At 40.2% G+C, this 18,608-nt stretch overlaps 2 protein-coding genes across 2 annotated transcripts; one reads left to right on the forward strand and one right to left on the reverse strand.

Moving 5' to 3' along the window:
• Window positions 1-1,289: 1,289 nt before the first annotated feature.
• On the reverse strand, window positions 1,290-3,751 carry LOC145451686 (uncharacterized). Its single transcript, XM_080329899.1, has one exon. It carries the CDS (start codon window positions 2,806-2,808, stop codon window positions 1,591-1,593), a length of 1,218 nt encoding a protein of 405 aa, XP_080186025.1. The 5' UTR covers window positions 2,809-3,751; the 3' UTR covers window positions 1,290-1,590.
• A 9,249-nt stretch (window positions 3,752-13,000) lies between these two features.
• Window positions 13,001-16,837, forward strand: LOC145451688 (uncharacterized). Its single transcript, XM_080329900.1, has 3 exons — window positions 13,001-13,285; window positions 14,557-14,669; window positions 15,000-16,837. Exons 1-3 carry the CDS (start codon window positions 13,121-13,123, stop codon window positions 15,181-15,183), a joined length of 462 nt encoding a protein of 153 aa, XP_080186026.1. The 5' UTR covers window positions 13,001-13,120; the 3' UTR covers window positions 15,184-16,837.
• Window positions 16,838-18,608: the final 1,771 nt, after the last annotated feature.

The following is an 18,608-nucleotide window of genomic DNA, read 5'->3' on the forward strand; positions in this document are numbered from 1 at the left end:
GACGCGTTGACTCCCAACTAATAGGGATCGTGCGAACCCCTGAAAGGTTACAAAAGGCTCATTGTGAATACGAACCTCTGACGTCACGTGAGGTCATAATACTAATTTCGAACACGACATTTGAATAAGGAAATTACTGTGTACGTGGCGTGTACAATGTACAATACTTGGAGGACCAATTGGATTAGTTTTTTAAAACGCAATAAAGTAGATTGCCTCTGTGACCTTAGAAAATATCAATTCTGGATAGTCACGCTTGAGCTCGTCAGTCCGCGTGACTCCATTAACGCATGTACTAGGGATGGTGTGAACCTCTGAAAGGTTCAGGTTCGTGTGAACGCGAATCTTTTTGAAAGTTTCTGTGTGAACGTGAACCTCATGACGTCACGTGACGTCATATTGCTAATTCCAACCCTACATTTCAGTGAAGTGATAGCCTATAATAATGTACAGTGTACACGATACCAAGCGACGACTCGGACCACATAATGCCATAATGCTGAAGTGCATATTGACGTTTTAAACGTATCCAAATGTATCAACTGGGGCACTCGAATGATATGATAATCCCATAAAATCAATATCTTTCGTCGCTTTGCCAACAATTTCGACGTGGACTGCAAGGGAATATAAGCTTACTCCATGGATCGGCAACCCCCGGCACGCGTTCCATTTGTGCGCCTGCTATATTGTTCTACATCAGACAATGATATCAATTTCATTGATTGGTTGAATAAGCATCATTCGCTGACTACCTACATGTAGTGTATTTCGCTCTTGATGTTGTGCGATTGCGGGACAAGTTCATAGCAGAGAGTAACTAAATATTCACAAACGGAAAGCTGGATATTTCGAGCAAACTTTTGTAACAAAGCAAGTAAAATTTTTGAGATTGTGAAGTGGCATACTCGTTTAGTGTTGGTTTTTTTATGCTGCCAGCGACATGCATAGAGTGGCTTGCAGTTGAAGTGCAATAAATTTCAACCAAAGATGTGATAATGGAGTGAAAATTATAATACATGAAAAAGGTTCACAGTGCAGAACCTACCAAGGTTCGTTTGTGAACGTGAACCTCTAAATTTCCGAGGTTCACACACAGAAAGCGAACGTGAACTTCACCTTCGCACCATCCCTTATTGGAACTCGGTCGACATCGAAGTTACAGTATCTTAAAAACCTAAACGCTTGAATAAGAGCCGCAGGTAGGGCTGCATTCTATTGTAAAAAGGTCTTCATAAGAGCAGCCTATAGTTTTAGCCGATGATAATAAGTTTGACTTTACGTGCACATAATTTCTCTCGCGATTTATTATTGCAATAAATATCATGTTGGTATATCATAGCAAAGAATAATTTTACAAGTCAAAACATAAATATTTGATGTAAAAGATTCAAAGAATTCAGTGAAAACGAACGGATTGCTGTCTTTTCCCTCGACTGACTGCTTTCTAGCACTCGGACCTTGCGCAGTACCGATTCTCTTTGCAACCGTAACACCTTGTACAGTTCTGTTGGCGTCGATGGATCGTTCCTTTTTCAGACGCTTCCGTCCCTAGCTGCTTGCCACGTTTGCGTGCTGGCCAATAGACGCCTATGACGATTTGCGGTATGATTTTGTTAACCGCGAACGAAGCCTATTCCATTCCCCAGTCTCATCTTCTGTCTCTAGTATACCCGTTTTGTCTTCCCATTGCTTATTCAAGATTGAAACTTGCCGGCCGTCGAAGAATATATGGCGGCTAACAATGTGCAACCGGTTGTAACTGAAGTCCACGCGAGTTAACTTCGGGTTTTTATGGAAAAGCTTCGCAGGCAATGTAGCAATCATGTTTCTATCGAACGTAACGCTTCTTAGTTCGGGACAGTTGTCAAACAAGTGACTCGGTACCGTTGACAACAGATTCCCACTCACGCTCAAATCGTTAAGATTTACGTTGTTTCGAAGCAGATTGTGCGGAATCGTTTCTATTCGGTTATCAGAAAGGTCCAGTTGCTGTAAGTTCACGTTCTCGTGAAACATGCGATTGTGAATTTCACGAATCATATTTTTAGCCAGGTTGATAGTGATCAATTTGTGGTTTTGCTGGAATAGTTCGTGTTGCAGCAGTGTCAAGTTATTCCGTTCGAAGTTCACGTCTCGAAGATAAGGGTTGCGAAAAAACAACGTCGTCGGCAAATAATCCAACTTGTTTGCGACCAACGATAGAATCATTAGCCTTTGGTTGTTGTAGAACAGTTTTTCGGGAACGGCCCACAGGTTATTTTGATCGAAATTTACCGAAAAAAGATACTTGTTGCCTTGAAACGTGTTGTCCGACAGGAATTTGAAGTCGTTCCGCGCGAAATTAACGGCAGACAGCTGCTTCAAATAGGACAGCGTTTCCGCCAGTTCGTCTTGGTGCGACAACATGTTTCGTGGGTAGTAAAGATATTGTATATCTCCTGAAATCACGCCTGACTCTTTCATGCAGTGCATCCTTCTGCTTTGGCACGTGATCGTGCGCAGCTGTATCGTTTCGTAAGATACCGAGAAATCAGCGTTGTCTATTCTCTTGCATTTTCCGAAGTTTCGCTCGTCGGCAACGGCACATTGAGGATAACCAGTCCAACCACGAGGACACACCTTGCCGGTTTCTGTTGTGATGATATCGCGTACGGGTTGACAGGCCAATGCGTATCTATCCCGGCTTTTAGAGGGATATATCGAGCCGGTCTTCCAGGGTGCGTTCTTTATGACCAAGCTTTTGGAGACAATGGCTTGTGTTGCTATTACCACCAACAAGTACGCGATTGACGAATGCTTGTTCATATCGAGAGTACCGGTTTGGTATCTGATCGAAGATTCTATGTTACCTTTCTGATTTTTAATGAAGGCTATAATAGTTCACGCAAGCGAATCTTCTCTATAATTTACACGATTGCTGTAGAGATCCAGCATTTATACTGGAAACGGAACAAAAAAAGGCGAGTGATATCGATTGTTTTTGATGGCATAAACGGAAATCGCTTTAGCGAAAGAATTTTCAGGTACCTTCTTCTCCTGTGTGCGATTCAGTGTCCTATGGAATAATTACATCGTCACGCGACAAGGCTAGAGATTCTGACCGCAATATAGAAATAATTGATGAGGCGGAATTTCATTCGGCCAGCGAAATTGTTACTTGGGTAGATTGGCAAAAACACGTCGTGCGCTGAATTGGATCCAATTATTGGGGATGGGTGCTACTTCGCAGTTTCGGAACCTGTCTAAAATTGTCGCATCACCCTTTGAATGATGTTTCATCTTGGGAGCTTATTAGATGATATGCGGCAATGTCGTTTTCATGGCATTGTCACCTGAGCAAGGTCGGCGCGGCAAATATAATAACTTGTGCGTGATGGTAACGCGATTACCAGGGACTGATTCAAAGATTATAGCTATTCGTATCGTTCACAACACAGGCGTACCCCAAAATCAAAGCATCCAATCTTCGATGTTGGACGCTAGTTTGGCATCGCATGTGTATATTGTGTTATCGCACCACGGACTAATAACATATTCCCTGGCTCCAGACAGTGATATTTCCATCCTATATTTTTATGCTTATTCCGATGGCGGGCAATTAATTATAGCAGCAAAACGGAAGTTGCGGAACCGATGGTCGTTTCTGGTATGGCTGTTGTCTACCAATCAGTAATTGAATCAAACATATATCTGTCAGCCTTAAGCGTGAGAGTTCAAAGGCTCGTGGCAATTCGAATATTGAATTTGATGTCGTTATGTTGTTCCATGACGTTGTAATGAAAGAGTTACTTTACTTTAATTGTTTAATAGTTTTTCCTGTTTACAATTATAATATTGCTGTATGCAACGCCCCGAACACTTTGTGAGATCGGTTTGAAAGTGAATTATAGATACCTTGGGATTGAGCCAAGGAACACTGTTTCAGTATTATATTAGGAAGGCCCCGATTGAATATGTCACTTACGAGAAGTTCTAAAACATTGGCTTGTTCGTCTGTAGCAGATAATTTCCCCGAAAACTATATGATTACGTAAAAATTTCGAATGGATATGAATGCTGGAAATATTTCAATATTCCCTATCCGCCTGGCACCTAAATGATTTCATTGAATTTAATGAACTGTTTAGCTATGCAATTATACATATACATTTTACACACTGTATCATGACAGATTAATAGATCATAAGTAAATCTATCTTCGCATATTATTCCATTCTGTATGTTCGCGGCCGATCGCCCACAGTTTTTGCATAGGTTTTTCATTGAAATCGGTATTCAACTGCTTAAATTCCCATGCTGCAATACTAAACAAATAAATATAATATATCCACGGCGTGATTCATGATTCACTTCGGATGTTCTTCGCCATTAACGTAATCTCTCAGAACAGTTTAACTTAACAAGTGTAACATCTTTATAACTTAAATATCTGTACATCTGTTACAACTACAATACCTAACCATCTATATATGAGTTTCTGTGTCGTTGGCGACATACGGTTACGTGACTGATATTCTAGCCTCAGTGCGAAACCCACTGTGTGTGAAATGTTATTTTCCAAATGTGAAAAGCCTCCATTTTCGGGATACCGTGCACTAAGCCAAGACGAATTCTGCTAACAAAATACGAATTTTCACATTCTTGCTGACTCGAACCGGAGAAAAGCTTGTTAAATTCGATCGTATCTCATAATTTGTTTCGTTCCGTTTGTACTACAATATGCCTAATCGTGCTGCTGTTTTAATTTAGAAACGACAAGATATTTGCTATATCGATGAACGACAATGTATCCGTCATAAAATTGGCGTTTTACAAGATATAATAAAGTTATGATTAGGCTAGATATAATGCATATCATTGCATAGGTAACCGAAACAGGTTGAGAATATCCCATTACTATATGGAAGAAGTTACCACACCTAATAGTCACGATTCAAGCAACAACAAATAGCTTAGTGTTCAATGTTCATGCAACAGCTAGTGCAGCGGATCTCTTCTGGAATGTGTATTATGACGTGCAGATATTACAATGATTTTCATGAATCCATTCCCAGATTTCGAAACAGCTTGATACCTTAATAATAGGTGTGTATCAAAATTCGTTCAAGTCTGAATTAGAATGATACACATTGGTTTGACTAAAAATACAGCGTTCACGTATGTAATCAGATCTGTGTACAGTTGTACACTTTAAATAGTTCAGAATGCGTCCCGTGCAACGCTACATTATCCACCGACTTACCGCAACATGACAAGGGTAATAAGTTGTGCGGTAACAGCCCTTTGAAGCTAACCTGACATCTTTAAACTTTCAGAGGGGATTAGCAGACGAATGATCAAGTTAGTTGTGGTTGTTGTTGTGGCCAACGTCACAGAGGTCTCTACATTTAAGCCGTTATGGCGTGTCAATTCACATGTCGCTCTCTGAGGCGGACTATGGGGCTGGAAGTGAGTGAGTGGTAAAAACACAAACAGCCTGATGCGCGTCTTTAAATGTGATACCACAATGGAATCTTCACGTTTATGTCCTAGAAGCACTATCTTCCACTATCAATCGTGTTTGTCTGTCTTAGCCTCTGCGTATTACACTGTTATATATATTATAAATGCGAAATTTAACTAATTATTGTGAAGACGGTGGGGTGGGGCGGTTGCGGACCCAATGTGTAAGCCTAATCGAATAGCATCATTGAAAATCACAAATGTTTCAAGATGTTTTACACCCGTTATTTCCTTGCAATCCGAACACTTATTGCATTTGTATTACCTGTTGCGAATACGGCTCCATGCAAAGGCAGTATGCAGGGCCCTCTCGGCAAATCGGGGTTATCTTCGTGTTCAAACTAATTCAAACAACAAGCTTACAAAATATTTCGGCTGCAGACCACAAATAAAACAACTATTTGCACATCAAACTAAATCACTTTTGCGAACGCACAAACAAAAGTCTCCAATGTGGTCACTGTCCATTTCTCAGTGAGATGCAAGTTGCTCTGTGACTGTAATTTACGCGCGTAAACACCGAGCAGCATTGTACAAACCGTACGCAAATTACAACCCTGCTGTCAAAGCTCACACGCGCAAATTTGGATAAAACTACATTTAGATGTTTTGCTGTAATGAAATGTGCAGTTGGACTGAAATTAGCTTCATAAAACCGCGACTTGAAGCGTGCCTTCTTGTTATTATGCCGCAAAGCGCAACGGTCAATTAACGCTTTACATCATAATATCGTGACTGGCGGATTGCATTTTAATTTTGCGGTTTCATCAAGTCGAACAGTCGAAAGAGGCCGCTTTAACGTGACACCGTCGCGATGAATCGTTACAATCAGCAGTGAAATTTTACCAATTGTGGAAGCTAATTTATATATCACCTATATTTTATCAAACGCGATGATCGTGTCGGTTTTCGGGTCAGCTTATCTCCGTCTCGTGATTAGAGAGCATAAATATCCTTTTAAGTCGTCGACATCAAATACTGAATCTTGAAGAATCTGGTTCTGAACGTCTGGAAGATACACGAGTACCTTTACTCGGAACGCAATATTCCAGAATGATACAAGAAATGCATTCACATCAAAAACCAACAACAAATAATGCTCATGATCAAAGGTACACAATGCTACTTCGCCGTAACACATTCCCGAATGCGACTGATGTGAGGGTTGTATTATTTGAAATATTTTAGTTGTATTATTATTATTTTCAATATTTATCTTTGGTTTTTTATTTTATATTGACTCTTCGCGTCTGCTATATTGCACTAAATTGTTGCAAGTCAATAATTATATGTGCAGTACCTATGCACTATACAGATAAAATACTCTTCGTTATTTTTTTCATGTTTTCAGTCTGAACTATAATTACGATGACACCATGTATAGTATACGTACATTTAAATCTATTTTTAAACTCAAATTCATGGAGTGATTTAGGCAGTTTACGAACGAATTCCGGCAATGTCAAGTCCAGGAAGCAGTCGACAGCAAATATTGGGACTCTGCAATTAAGACGCGAGGAAATAGAGAAAATCAGGGTGATCCTACTTTTACGATGGTCTCCGTGAGATTCGCCGCCCAGTATTAATACCCCTATTCCACCCGGAACCACCGTGCTACACATCTAATCTTCAACATCCATATAACCGCAATGAATGTAGTGACATTATCATGAAAACATTGAAACTGCTTAGCAAACCATATACTTGTGTAATTTTATAAATATTATATACTTTTGGATATTATCTTACAAGAATCTTTTAATCAAGTCTTGACATCAAAGCCGATAACCGCACTGCGATTTAAATGTGCTTGCTAATCCTCTTCATATCAATGTTCCTGTTGCAATCAATCAGTCAACTGTCCACGGGGTGTTTTGCATCAGGTGCTGTCACTCCATCGCCACGTAGAAATCCGATTACGGTGAATTGAGATTTATCAGTGATCCTTCCGACTGCGCGCAACCATCTCAGTTTGAAAATCCGATGCGACAAATTTGAAGGAGGCGCGGTTTCTTATTGTAAGCTTCGACTTTATTAAATTTCAAATTCTCGTAAAATTCCCGGCGAATGCGCCGTTTGTAATTGCGTGCATGATAACTTACGGACCCAGTCTGCGGAGTAAACACTATATATGCTTGGATAGTACAGGGAGTATTTCGCCGATTTCCACCATATCGTACACGGTGTAGATCAGGTAAATAGCATTTTTCGGTAACATATTTTGCTTTCACATCGATTTAAATGGGTCAAACCGAGTGAAATACATAATACACTATTACTTAAGTAGATAAATCCAAGAATGCAACGGATTCTGATAATTTTTGTCACGTTTTGCGCCTTTTTAGGGTGGACACGAAAACCGAACCCAAATCTCACCTGGGCTATACTGTATCTCTATACGAATTATTGCGTTCGACTCGTTTTCAGCCGGTGGAATGAGTGTGAGGCGAAATTAGGTAACAGAAGGCGTCGTTTGTCTTATTTCCCCACTCCAACGCCCAAATATCTGAAATATACGATTTCAATTTACAGTGCAGAAGCGGTAATACGCGTACGGGGATGCAGTACTTAGTTATACGATATCTTTTGATGAGTTTAGTGAAATGGGTTCCTATTGTTCTCCCTGAGAATCCTGAATTGATGTCAGCATTTTAATTCAAACTTCATCTTGAGTTGTACAACGTCCGGAAAATAAGCCCGAGGTCACATACACTTGGTGCCGATTAATGCAGTGGTATGCTCCACTGCTGTAACACCAATGGGCCGCGGGTTCCAGTCCGCAGTGGTCAACTCTAGAATTCATTAACCGGATTTGAATGTTTATCTATATAGCAGGGGTTCACCAATCATTTTGCACCGTGGCACCCATTGAAAATTGCGGTAATTAAATGTCGTCCCCTATAATTGTTGCAACATTTTGAAAAATTTAGGAAACGACATTTTAATTAAAAACTGGTGTATACAGTAACCTTTAGTTAATATGATAAAATTATATAAATGCATCACACAATAAGCACGATTGTACCTTGATTAGTTATTACATATTCAGTAAAGGTGATGGTTGGCCTTGTTTTTTCTCTGACAATGTCTTAATTGTTGGTTTGGTGATTGAAAGAGTTAGCCGCCTGTCATATTGAATATCTAAGACACTGCGCTGCTTTGTCCTCAGAGGTAACATTGTCGAAACTACAATTTCACAACGATATGTTGATGGGAAATTCACAGCAATGGCAGGACAACTCCATTAGGCTTAGGGTATACGTTAGTTTTTACCAAAATGTGATCAAACTGTATGTTTTCCCGAGTTCTATCGGGTTGCGGTCTCTTCTTACTGCTTATATACTTCACTTTTTGTATTGAATTTTAATTTATTTAGTTTGTTATTGTGGAAAAGACTTATAGATGATAAGTGCTTTCCAATTCTGTATTCCCCCTTTAAAAAGACCCATCGTCTCCAGGTCAGGAACCCCTGATCTACAGGCTATTTATCGACATTCGATCCACATCACGCGGGGTCTAATAAAAAACTAGAACGAGGGCGGGTCGTGCTATAAGTCGGCAGCTCGGGAATCATAATAAAGACCCGCGTTACGGTGCGCAATGACCAGACCATTGACCAAAGGTGGCCAGTAACAAATTACTTTTTCGGTAGTCGGTCTTGCCTTCCTGTACCATTTGACCGTACGACCATTGACCATGATGCCATACTAACAATACTAATGCAACAATAACAACACGTCCCATACGACTTCCGATGTCGCGAGACTCCCAACATCTTCCCGGAAGTCTGGAAATCAACAGAATAGACATATCGCCGGGTTCCTCCGCTATGACTTTACATCCGTAATCCTTTAATGAAAAGTTGGACCTTACCTGTTCCGCGATTCCAGAAACTGAACTCGAACGAATCAAAAAGCCGGGTTGAGACCACACACTTGTACATACCAAAAATCACAAAGGCATATACGTGTTTAGCATCAGTTAACGGACGAAGAATAATGGATTTAGTGACATTACATATCAACCACTTAAATTACACGGAAAAACCTCATACATGTCAATTGCTCACCCACTTCAGTGTATATCGTAGACATCAACGCCGCTAATCTCACGTCAATCAGCGACAGGACTAGACTTTCGCTACTCGTAGAACCGCGGGGTTGTTTACACCGACGCGTAGTCTTGGAGGACTGTTCGAAACTTTCGACTTGCGAGAATGCGCGGTGAATCAAAAACGTGCAAAGGGAGTTGGTTAAATGGTTAGACGTACGAAATGCTGTGAGTTAACATTCAAGCAGATATCGACACCTGTATTCCGTACCTGAAGTGGGGAACAGTATCTCGCCGGCTATCCGACAATGGCCGAGCATATCTATTCCCATCGACCACATTCAAGTCGAAGTGCAAGCAGTTTCTACTGAATAAATATTATAGTCAGCTCTCAAGATTACCGGACCATGATCTGACATATTAACCTCGCCTATCGACACATGCATCATTTATTTTTATCGCTAATTGTTTTATGATATCGTTTATCTCTTTCCATTCAGTATGCATGCCTAATATTTTCATGCTATATGCCAGGGGTGGCCAACTCGCGCGGTAATTATCGAAATTAGATATTTTTTTTTTAATGAATTGACCACGTAATAAATTATTTATTGTGAACTTACAAGTTCAGCAAAGCCTTTGATTAGCCTGACCACGAAATTTGGGATATTGATGACATAAAAAGAAACAGGAACGACGCATTGGCGTATCCAGGTGCGGCGAAATGGTTCATGCCCAATGTTCACTCTAATTTTTCACGAGTCTGCGCGCACTCACCAACTCACTGCGCGGTCCCTTGAACAACAGAGCGTAACGACTATAAAACAGGATCATCACTTCGGATTCAGCGTAGATTTTCTGTGCGCAGAGACCGTGTCAGCACTGTGCAATTGCGCACGTCCGCAACTTAGATGAAACATTGGTCATGCCCCACACATTTTCGTAAATCTTTGTAAATTAACATAACTAGATTATATCGCAGAAGATTGATTTCTCTAGATTTCTTGCTTTTAGTAATAATCCTAAAAAATTAAGAGTCACTTATAATATACAGAGTCGAGTCTAACTACATATTCGCAATTATCAGAAACTGGATATTCACGGTGTCATTTGACCCCGTTGGGATGCTTCAGTCCAATGGTGTGCAGGCCACAGAGCATTTCGGGGTCAGTCGGATCCTCGCCAGAACACACCAAGATTTAAAAAATGTCGGTAAACATGCGACTCCGCGAGTTACCTCCCAGAAGGATCGTCAGCAATGAACATTTCACCCAAATTGAACAATAGCCAAAATGGCCGAATACTCCTGTCATTGAAATCTGAGCTCCACGGTACAAATGTGACCTGCAATACGTGCAATATATGCAAGTACCGATACTTCGACCGAATTCATTCGTTAACCAGGAAATATTTCGAGCTTCGCGCGGTTGGAACATTAATGCACGCAGATTATTCATGAGATGAATGTCAGCGATTTTTCCAAGATTTATAATATATCAACAAGCATGCGTGAGTGAACCCCGAGAAGGATCGTCAGCGATGAACTTTTGGCCCAAAATGTTGGACGGAGGTAGGCCGAAACCTGACCAGGCGCCGTACACTCCTGTCATTGCAATCCGAGCACCGTGGTACAAATCTCACCCTCAATATATGGAAGTACCGATATTTTGATCGAATTCGTTCGTTAACTTTGAATATCGTCGCGCCTCGCGCGGCTAGAACATGAATGTACAATGCACATTGCACAATGATTCTTCATGACAGAAATTTCAGCGATTTTGGTGCGTAGTGAGATAAGTCCTGTGTTCACCAAAACATAATCTAGCTCAAAACAAAAAGCCATCAATCGTCAAGTGGTCCACGCAATGATTTGAAAAATCGCTATATTGGCTACGCCAGATTACACTTTGAACACTGGATGTGAAATAATTTTCTGGGCCATGTGACATTTCGAGAAACTTGGTCATTGTACCAGATTTTGACTTGGATTTTAATATGATACACTGTAAATGAAAACCTTGTATTTCACCATTTTCCACCATAGAGTTACTGCAAATAAATGTCACTTTTCTGTACAAAAAGCATATCCGAAGGAAGTAGAAACTTCCCGAAAAATGTGTCTGCGAAACAGAATCAACAGCGCCAACTACCGTCTGATGTTCAGCCCTACAGGATATATTTCATACTATTGATCAGCAGGTTAAGGAATCTGTTGTTTTACCTCTTCAGCAGATAAATATAGCACTAAATTATAGAATCTTTGTTGTCGGGCTCGTAAAAAATTAATTTGCGCGTGATTTATTACCTCAACTCTAAGCGATGTACAACGTACCATGTACATGTTCAAATTTTACTGTACTCTCTGCTATGTACAAATGCCAATTGCGTACGGTCATTTCAATGATGACATGTGAGCGACACAGTTCTCTACCCTAGAGTTATTATCTAGGGATGGTGTGAACGTGAGGTTCACGTTCGAGTTCTGTGTGTGAACCTCGGAAATTTAGAGGTTCACGTTCACAAACGAACCTTGGTAGGTTCTGCACTGTGAACCTTTTTCATATATTACAATTTTTCATGTCGAATATAACATCTTTGGTTGAAATTCTTTGCATTTCAAATTAGGACCACTCTATGCATGGCGCTGGCAGCATAAAAAGATCAACACTAAACGAGCATGCACCTTACCAATCCCAAATAGTTTACTTGCTTGATTACAAAAGTTCGCTCGAAATATTCCGCTTCCCGTTTGTGGATATTTAGTGACTCTCTGCTGTGAGCTTGACCCGCAATAACACAACATCAAGAACGAAACACTCTATACATTTGGAGAGTCAGCGAATGATGCTTATTCAAACAATGAGTGAAATTAATATAATATCGTTGTGTAATGTAAAAAAATATTGCCTGCATACGGGATCCATCTTGATTTGATATGTTTATTTTATTATAAAAAACAAATCCGTGCGATTGGGGTGTTGGCTAATATCGGTAGCATGTACAGAAAACGGTTTTTCATTCTGCTCAATACCAATGTTGCAATAGTCAGACGCCGAATACATTGTCCGGTCTGGCCTAAACCGTTAAGGCGTAAGCTTATGTGTTCTTGTAAGTCCTCGTCGAAATTGCTGGCAAAGCGATGGAAGATATTGATTTCATTATAGCATTTAATTCCTCCAGTTAATACATTTGGGGACGTTTAAAACGACAGCAAGTATTTAATTAAGCATTGTGACTATGTGGCCTGAAATATAGGGTTGGAATTGGCAATATGACGTAACGTGACGTCATAAGGTTCACGTTCGTGTTCACACAGAACCTTTCAAAAAGGTTCGCGTTCACACGAACCTGAACCTTTTAGGGGTTCGCACCATCCCTATTATTATCTCGATACGACAGATTATATGTCAGCATCGTCAGAAGCTAGCCTTCCCGCCGACAATAGGTTTTATCGTCTCCGAAGTCAATAGTAATACGATACTAGTTGGACAAATGCCTGTCTCGCAATAAAAGGCTGGCTAGGTACCGCATATCGCTGACATACTTACGAAACGAACGGGGTGACATGGCTGCTGAAGAACTCACCGACGAGCAAACTGTTGCTTTCAGAGAGGCTTTCGCTAAATTTGATGCGGAAGGAAGCCAACACGTTGCAACTGAGAATATTGGGAGTGTTCTCAGAGCAGCCGGTCAAGCTCCTACAGAGGCTGAAGTAAAAGAGTATCAAAAGGTGGGATCAAATTGAATCCATTTCATGCATAGCCCTAACCTCAATCATCCCCATGTGGTTTAGAACTGCTGACGGTATTTGGACGCTTCACATTTACAAAACATAACTATAGTATGGCGGGCCGATAACAATTGTGACGCAGTCCTCCTGAAATTGATGCAGATACGCATTCTAATCGGCGGAGTGCTGTCGAAACATGTGAAAGTAGAAATAATGGATTAAAAATACTGCTCTGAGATTAAGTCATCTGTTACCCTCGATTATTATTCGCATTCTTCTGAGGAAGTCATATTCGGTCATACAACTGTTGATAGAAAAAGTTCTTTTGAATTCTTGCTGGCGCGTATCAGTCGAAATTGTTCGGGTTCATTTCAATATGAATATATGATTCAATTGTATAATGAATTTTTGTACCTTCAAGAGTCTCTTACGCAACCTATCGTAGACTTGAACGGCGGCATAAGAGTAGGCTTAGCATATTTTGGAAATCTAGAAAGAGGACACTCTTTCAGAAATTTGAGACTTGCAAAACCGGAGAAGAATTCTCAAAATTCGGTGAACTTTGTGATCGGTTGACAAAAAAAAGGTCATCTTTTCGCTCTAAATATGACCTAAATTTTCAAAAAAGAGGACAAAATCTCAAAAAAGAGGACAAAAGGGCGTCCTCCGAGGACACTTTCAAAAAAGTCGAAAAAGAGGACAAATCCTCTTAAAAAGAGGACGTATGGTAACCCTACATAAGAGTCTCTCCAAATATACTTCCGTTATTACCCAGCAATTCTTGACATAGTCGCTACATAAAAAATCGTTTCTATGAACATGCGTCCCCTGATACTGTATATTTTCGATGATTTGGTCACTGGTCACTGTCGTCAGACAGAGGGCGATCAATGTAATCGATTATTATGATTATTTATGAAACGCGCATTTACGATTATAGCAAAATATTACAGTATAGTCGATTACGATTGCATGGAAATGCTAACCGTCGTAATCGATTACGATTACGAAATGCGATTATCTGATACCTGGTTGTGATAAAGCCAATCGAGGTATCAAATTACGGGAAGAAAGTCTTTACACGGCAATTCCTGACTGCATGGTAGTTCTTCACACGCGCCATTTCGATATTCACAAAAACATATATAGGCTACTCTTGTTATAGCTACTCGACCCTGATCAATACTCGACTGTTACGCCCAGCCATACTCATTAGTAGATAGATACTCGACTTACAGTCGTTAGTCAGGTAACATTACGAATTTTTGCAGGAGCTGGATTCCAAAGACTCTGGCGAGGTTGGATATCAGCCACTGCTCGATCATTATGCGAAGATTATGAAGTCCAAGTTTGACATGGATGATGAAATAGCCGCCGCTTTCAGGTAAATCAATATTTATGTACTTTATACTCAGCAATTCAAGCACGTGTGTCCGCGATGTGCAAGATCGATTGTCGAAATCTGAATAATATGTTGTTTGGGTTAGATCTGAGATCAACATTCGGAGAATTTATGGCCATTTATTCATTGTGCTTATATTCGCGGGCGATATATTGATATCACTGTTACTGTGGCATCACTCCCTTAAAGAGATTCAGGCCCGCTCTCTCAAAGCCTACCTGTTTGCTAATTTACGTACGCCATCGTATGAATGTAAGTTATTGCTCCGTCTTACAATATAACGCATAACGGATGCCTTGGACGCCTCTTTAGAGTTTTGGACAAAGACCTCGACGGTATCATCAGCGCTTCGGATCTCCGCCATTATTTGACGACGCTCGGGGAAGTATTAAATCAAGAGGAAATCGATGAGCTTATTAAAGATGCCGACGCTAGTGGAGATGGGAAAATTAATTATCAGGAGTTTTGCTACGTTTTGTTAAGCGATAACTTGTAATTATCCATGATACGTAAGACACTGAAGGCATCGAACTGTAACCTGTATTTTCGGTAGGCGCTGGTCTGCCTACATTCGTAAAGAACTCCCCATCATCAGAATAACAACACACACAAAAACCGTATTTCTTCTCTTAAAAAATCTTTTCATCCGGTCAAATTTAATGTATATTAATTCTATTCAGAGATGCTCCAAGTAGTAAACGTTGGTACTCAAATAGAATTAGCAGTAGCGCCGTAAATTTCTACATTCTTAAAAGTAGGAGTAGCGCTCTCCAAGACATGACAAATTTACTTCAAGTGGAATTAGAAAATGGAGACTTGAAATGTACTCAAATAAGCAGTTTACAAAAGTAGATTTGGTCGAGGGGCATACTTTTGAGTTAATCGAATGTGGCGGCTACTTTTGATATCGCAGGGCGCATCTTGGCGATTGGCCCCATTTCCACCCGCTTTGAAAAACAATTGATTTCTGCTGTCGGTAAATGTTACGACACGGTCAAAACCAATGTGATTTTTACGACAACACAACTGCTCCCTTCAACACGCAAAGACGTGCTTCCTGCACTCCAACAAAGTAATGTAGTGTACGAATATAGGTGCCACTGTGGTTGTGGCTACGTGGGAAGAACGTCAAGACGTCTGCAGGACCGCATAAACCAACATGTCCCCAGATTTATCAGAACACGTGCGTCACGCGATGTGAAAAGCTCACCCTTAACTCATCCACTTAAGATTGATGCTGATCGATCAAAGGCCATTAATTCTGCCATCGGCAAACATCTGTTGGATAATCCGATTTGTGCGAATAATTATCGAGACGACCGATTTCGAATCGTAGGACGAGGCCGTTCACAATTCCATTTGTGTGTCTTGGAATCAACTTTTATCAAAATACACCAACCAAAACTCTGTCAACAAAAGGAGTTCGTGTACCACCTAAAAATAGTACATTGAACGCTCTCTCATTCGAAATTTCATGCTGGTGACGTCATATTTTGTGATACGATTGTTGATATACAATGTTCTTTCCAATTATCTACTAGTTGCTGACGATTACCCCTGACGAGTGTCAGCCGAAAATATTCGGGTTCATTTCAATATGAATATACTATTTAATTGGCGATAACCGTAGAATGACTAATGACGCTACACATATAGGTGAAATTCTCGACAATACATTTAGATACATCAGCTATTTTGCTTTGACACCGGTCTTACAGTGGTCGTGACTTCATTATATTCGGAGAGTATCGAGACTCCCACATTTCTTTATATGTCCGGCGCACAATTGGTAAGCAAAGTCATTTAACAAATAAGGCGTAATGTCGTGTAATGATGCAATCGTATAGAATTGGGATTGTATCATAAGACAAAACAGGCTAAGGCTATATAAAACTGCGTACATCATCTAAACAAGCCCATTGGTGGATTGAATCTCAACTAAATTTCCAATTGTAGATCAATTACTTATCAATTCCAATGTATATAATCCTCTTTTATTTTTAAATCTTTCTTAGAATTGTATTGTATGCACTTTGGTCAAAATCTAGGTACGTTTTCTGCAGTCTAACGGCTTTTCGACCTCGCGATTTCGCAGATAATATTTACTGTTTTAAGATGATTTTGAGAAATAAAGTGTCGATTGTATACAATGGCATGTTATTTTGAGATTCGGCGAATTTTTGCGGTCGGTTTATCGAACACTCCTGATTCGTCTCGACGTTGTGTCTTCAAAATAGGGCAAATCAATGATCGAACCACAGCACCACAATTAATACGTTAAACAGGTAATCCCAGGGTTGTAACCAAGTCACAAAGCTCCGAGTCACAAGCCATTCTCACTTTTAAGGTTTTGACTCGAGTCAAGTCGAGTCATTTTCAATTCACCACCGAGTCAAGTCCGAGTCCAAGTCATCGAGCAGAGGTGCGAGTCCGAGTCATGGTATTATGACTCGAGTCCGAGTCCAAGTCATTGTGTTGACTGCTCAGTTTCCAGTTAAAGTCTTGTTAAACTCACTTTTTACAACTTTGTTTGGTGATATCGAATGGTTATGATATGATACAGGCTACTATGATGATATATGATTATGATATATCATTTATGATTATCTAATTTTCCTAACTTTTAACAGTTTCTGGTCGCATTTTAAGTACCAGTACCAATAGAGGTTATCCCAATAGGGTGGTTACTTCACTCTTCTTCGAAATTACAATGAAATGTCGGTCTTGGCCGTCTGAGTCTCGAGTCATATGACTTGGTTCGAGTCAGGCGCAATGACTCGAGTCCAAGTCGAGTCAATACACAGATTGACTCGAGTCGAGTCGAGTCATTTCCGTATTTTGAGAAAATGACTCGAGTCAAGTCGAGTCATCAAAAAATCGTGACTCGAGTCATTACAACCCTGGGTAATCCTGAGTAGTCTGTGTATCTTCAGATTGAAAATATAACGTCAAGATCACATAGGTGCGAGACAGTGTTTATATGATGCGTTCACGCAGCTGTAGCATGCCAGCATTTCGTTGAAGCTGGGATTGTTTATCTTTGAAATGAAATTACCGCGCTCCTGCCACTCTTTGATATATCCATGCGGGATAAACTAACGCATCATTAACTGACCATCATTAGTCATCATACACTGATTACAGGTAATCAGAATGTCTTCTCTCCTTCTAAAAAGTAAATCGAAAATATCTATGCAGTGATTCAGTGCAGATTTGTTGAGCTCAACATATCGTGTGTATAGTCTTGGTGACGTATGGCGTATTGTTGCATCATTGGCGCCACATGTTTTGTGTACGAAGTTATTACGGAACTCGGATGTCATGCAGGTTCATTCTCTTCGCATATTTCTTGACCTTATCGTAATTAGGGCTAGGTACAATGATTCGAGTACTCGAATCTGAATCGAGTATTAATTTTAATTATTCGAGTCGAGTAGTAAAATACGATTCTTTCGAGTACTGAGATTATACGCTCCTCGCTACTGAAAGTTAATTTGTCAACGAGAATTACAGTCCCGATACTAATTTTCACTGTTGAAGCCTTGAAACCTTGATTGGCCGTATCGTAACTTACGAAACGTAAAGTACAAAGCTACGAACGTTACTGGAAATACCACATTTCCAAAATCATGATCATCCAAAAACATTGTCACAAAGTGCAATAAAATCGGTATGGTCGAAAAAAATACCAAAGTATGTTTAATGTCATGGATAACAGGCACTATATTCTCTGTGGTCGCATAAAAGGTACATATCTGAACTTGGACATATTACATTATGTTATGACATCGTAATGAGTGATACTCGATTACTCGACTCGACGCATATTACGTGATTCAGAATCGAATCACTCAGATACTCGATTTTGCCAAGCCCTAATCGTAATGATAAGAGAATGATGCTTGGCGTAGCAACAGCGTC

This window comes from Botryllus schlosseri, chromosome 12 (assembly GCF_051294905.1).
Source record: "Botryllus schlosseri isolate E-star chromosome 12, Bs_hap1, whole genome shotgun sequence".
Taxonomy (NCBI): domain Eukaryota; kingdom Metazoa; phylum Chordata; class Ascidiacea; order Stolidobranchia; family Styelidae; genus Botryllus; species Botryllus schlosseri.

Coding starts and splice junctions, on each gene's coding strand:
- LOC145451688 (XM_080329900.1), top strand. CDS start 13,121: ATGGCTGCTGAAGAACTCACCGACGAGCAAACTGTTGCTTTCAGAGAG. Junction 13,286..14,556: donor AAGTAAAAGAGTATCAAAAG/GTGGGATCAAAT, acceptor GAATTTTTGCAG/GAGCTGGATTCCAAAGACTC. Junction 14,670..14,999: donor GAAATAGCCGCCGCTTTCAG/GTAAATCAATAT, acceptor ACGCCTCTTTAG/AGTTTTGGACAAAGACCTCG.
- LOC145451686 (XM_080329899.1), bottom strand. CDS start 2,808: ATGAACAAGCATTCGTCAATCGCGTACTTGTTGGTGGTAATAGCAACA.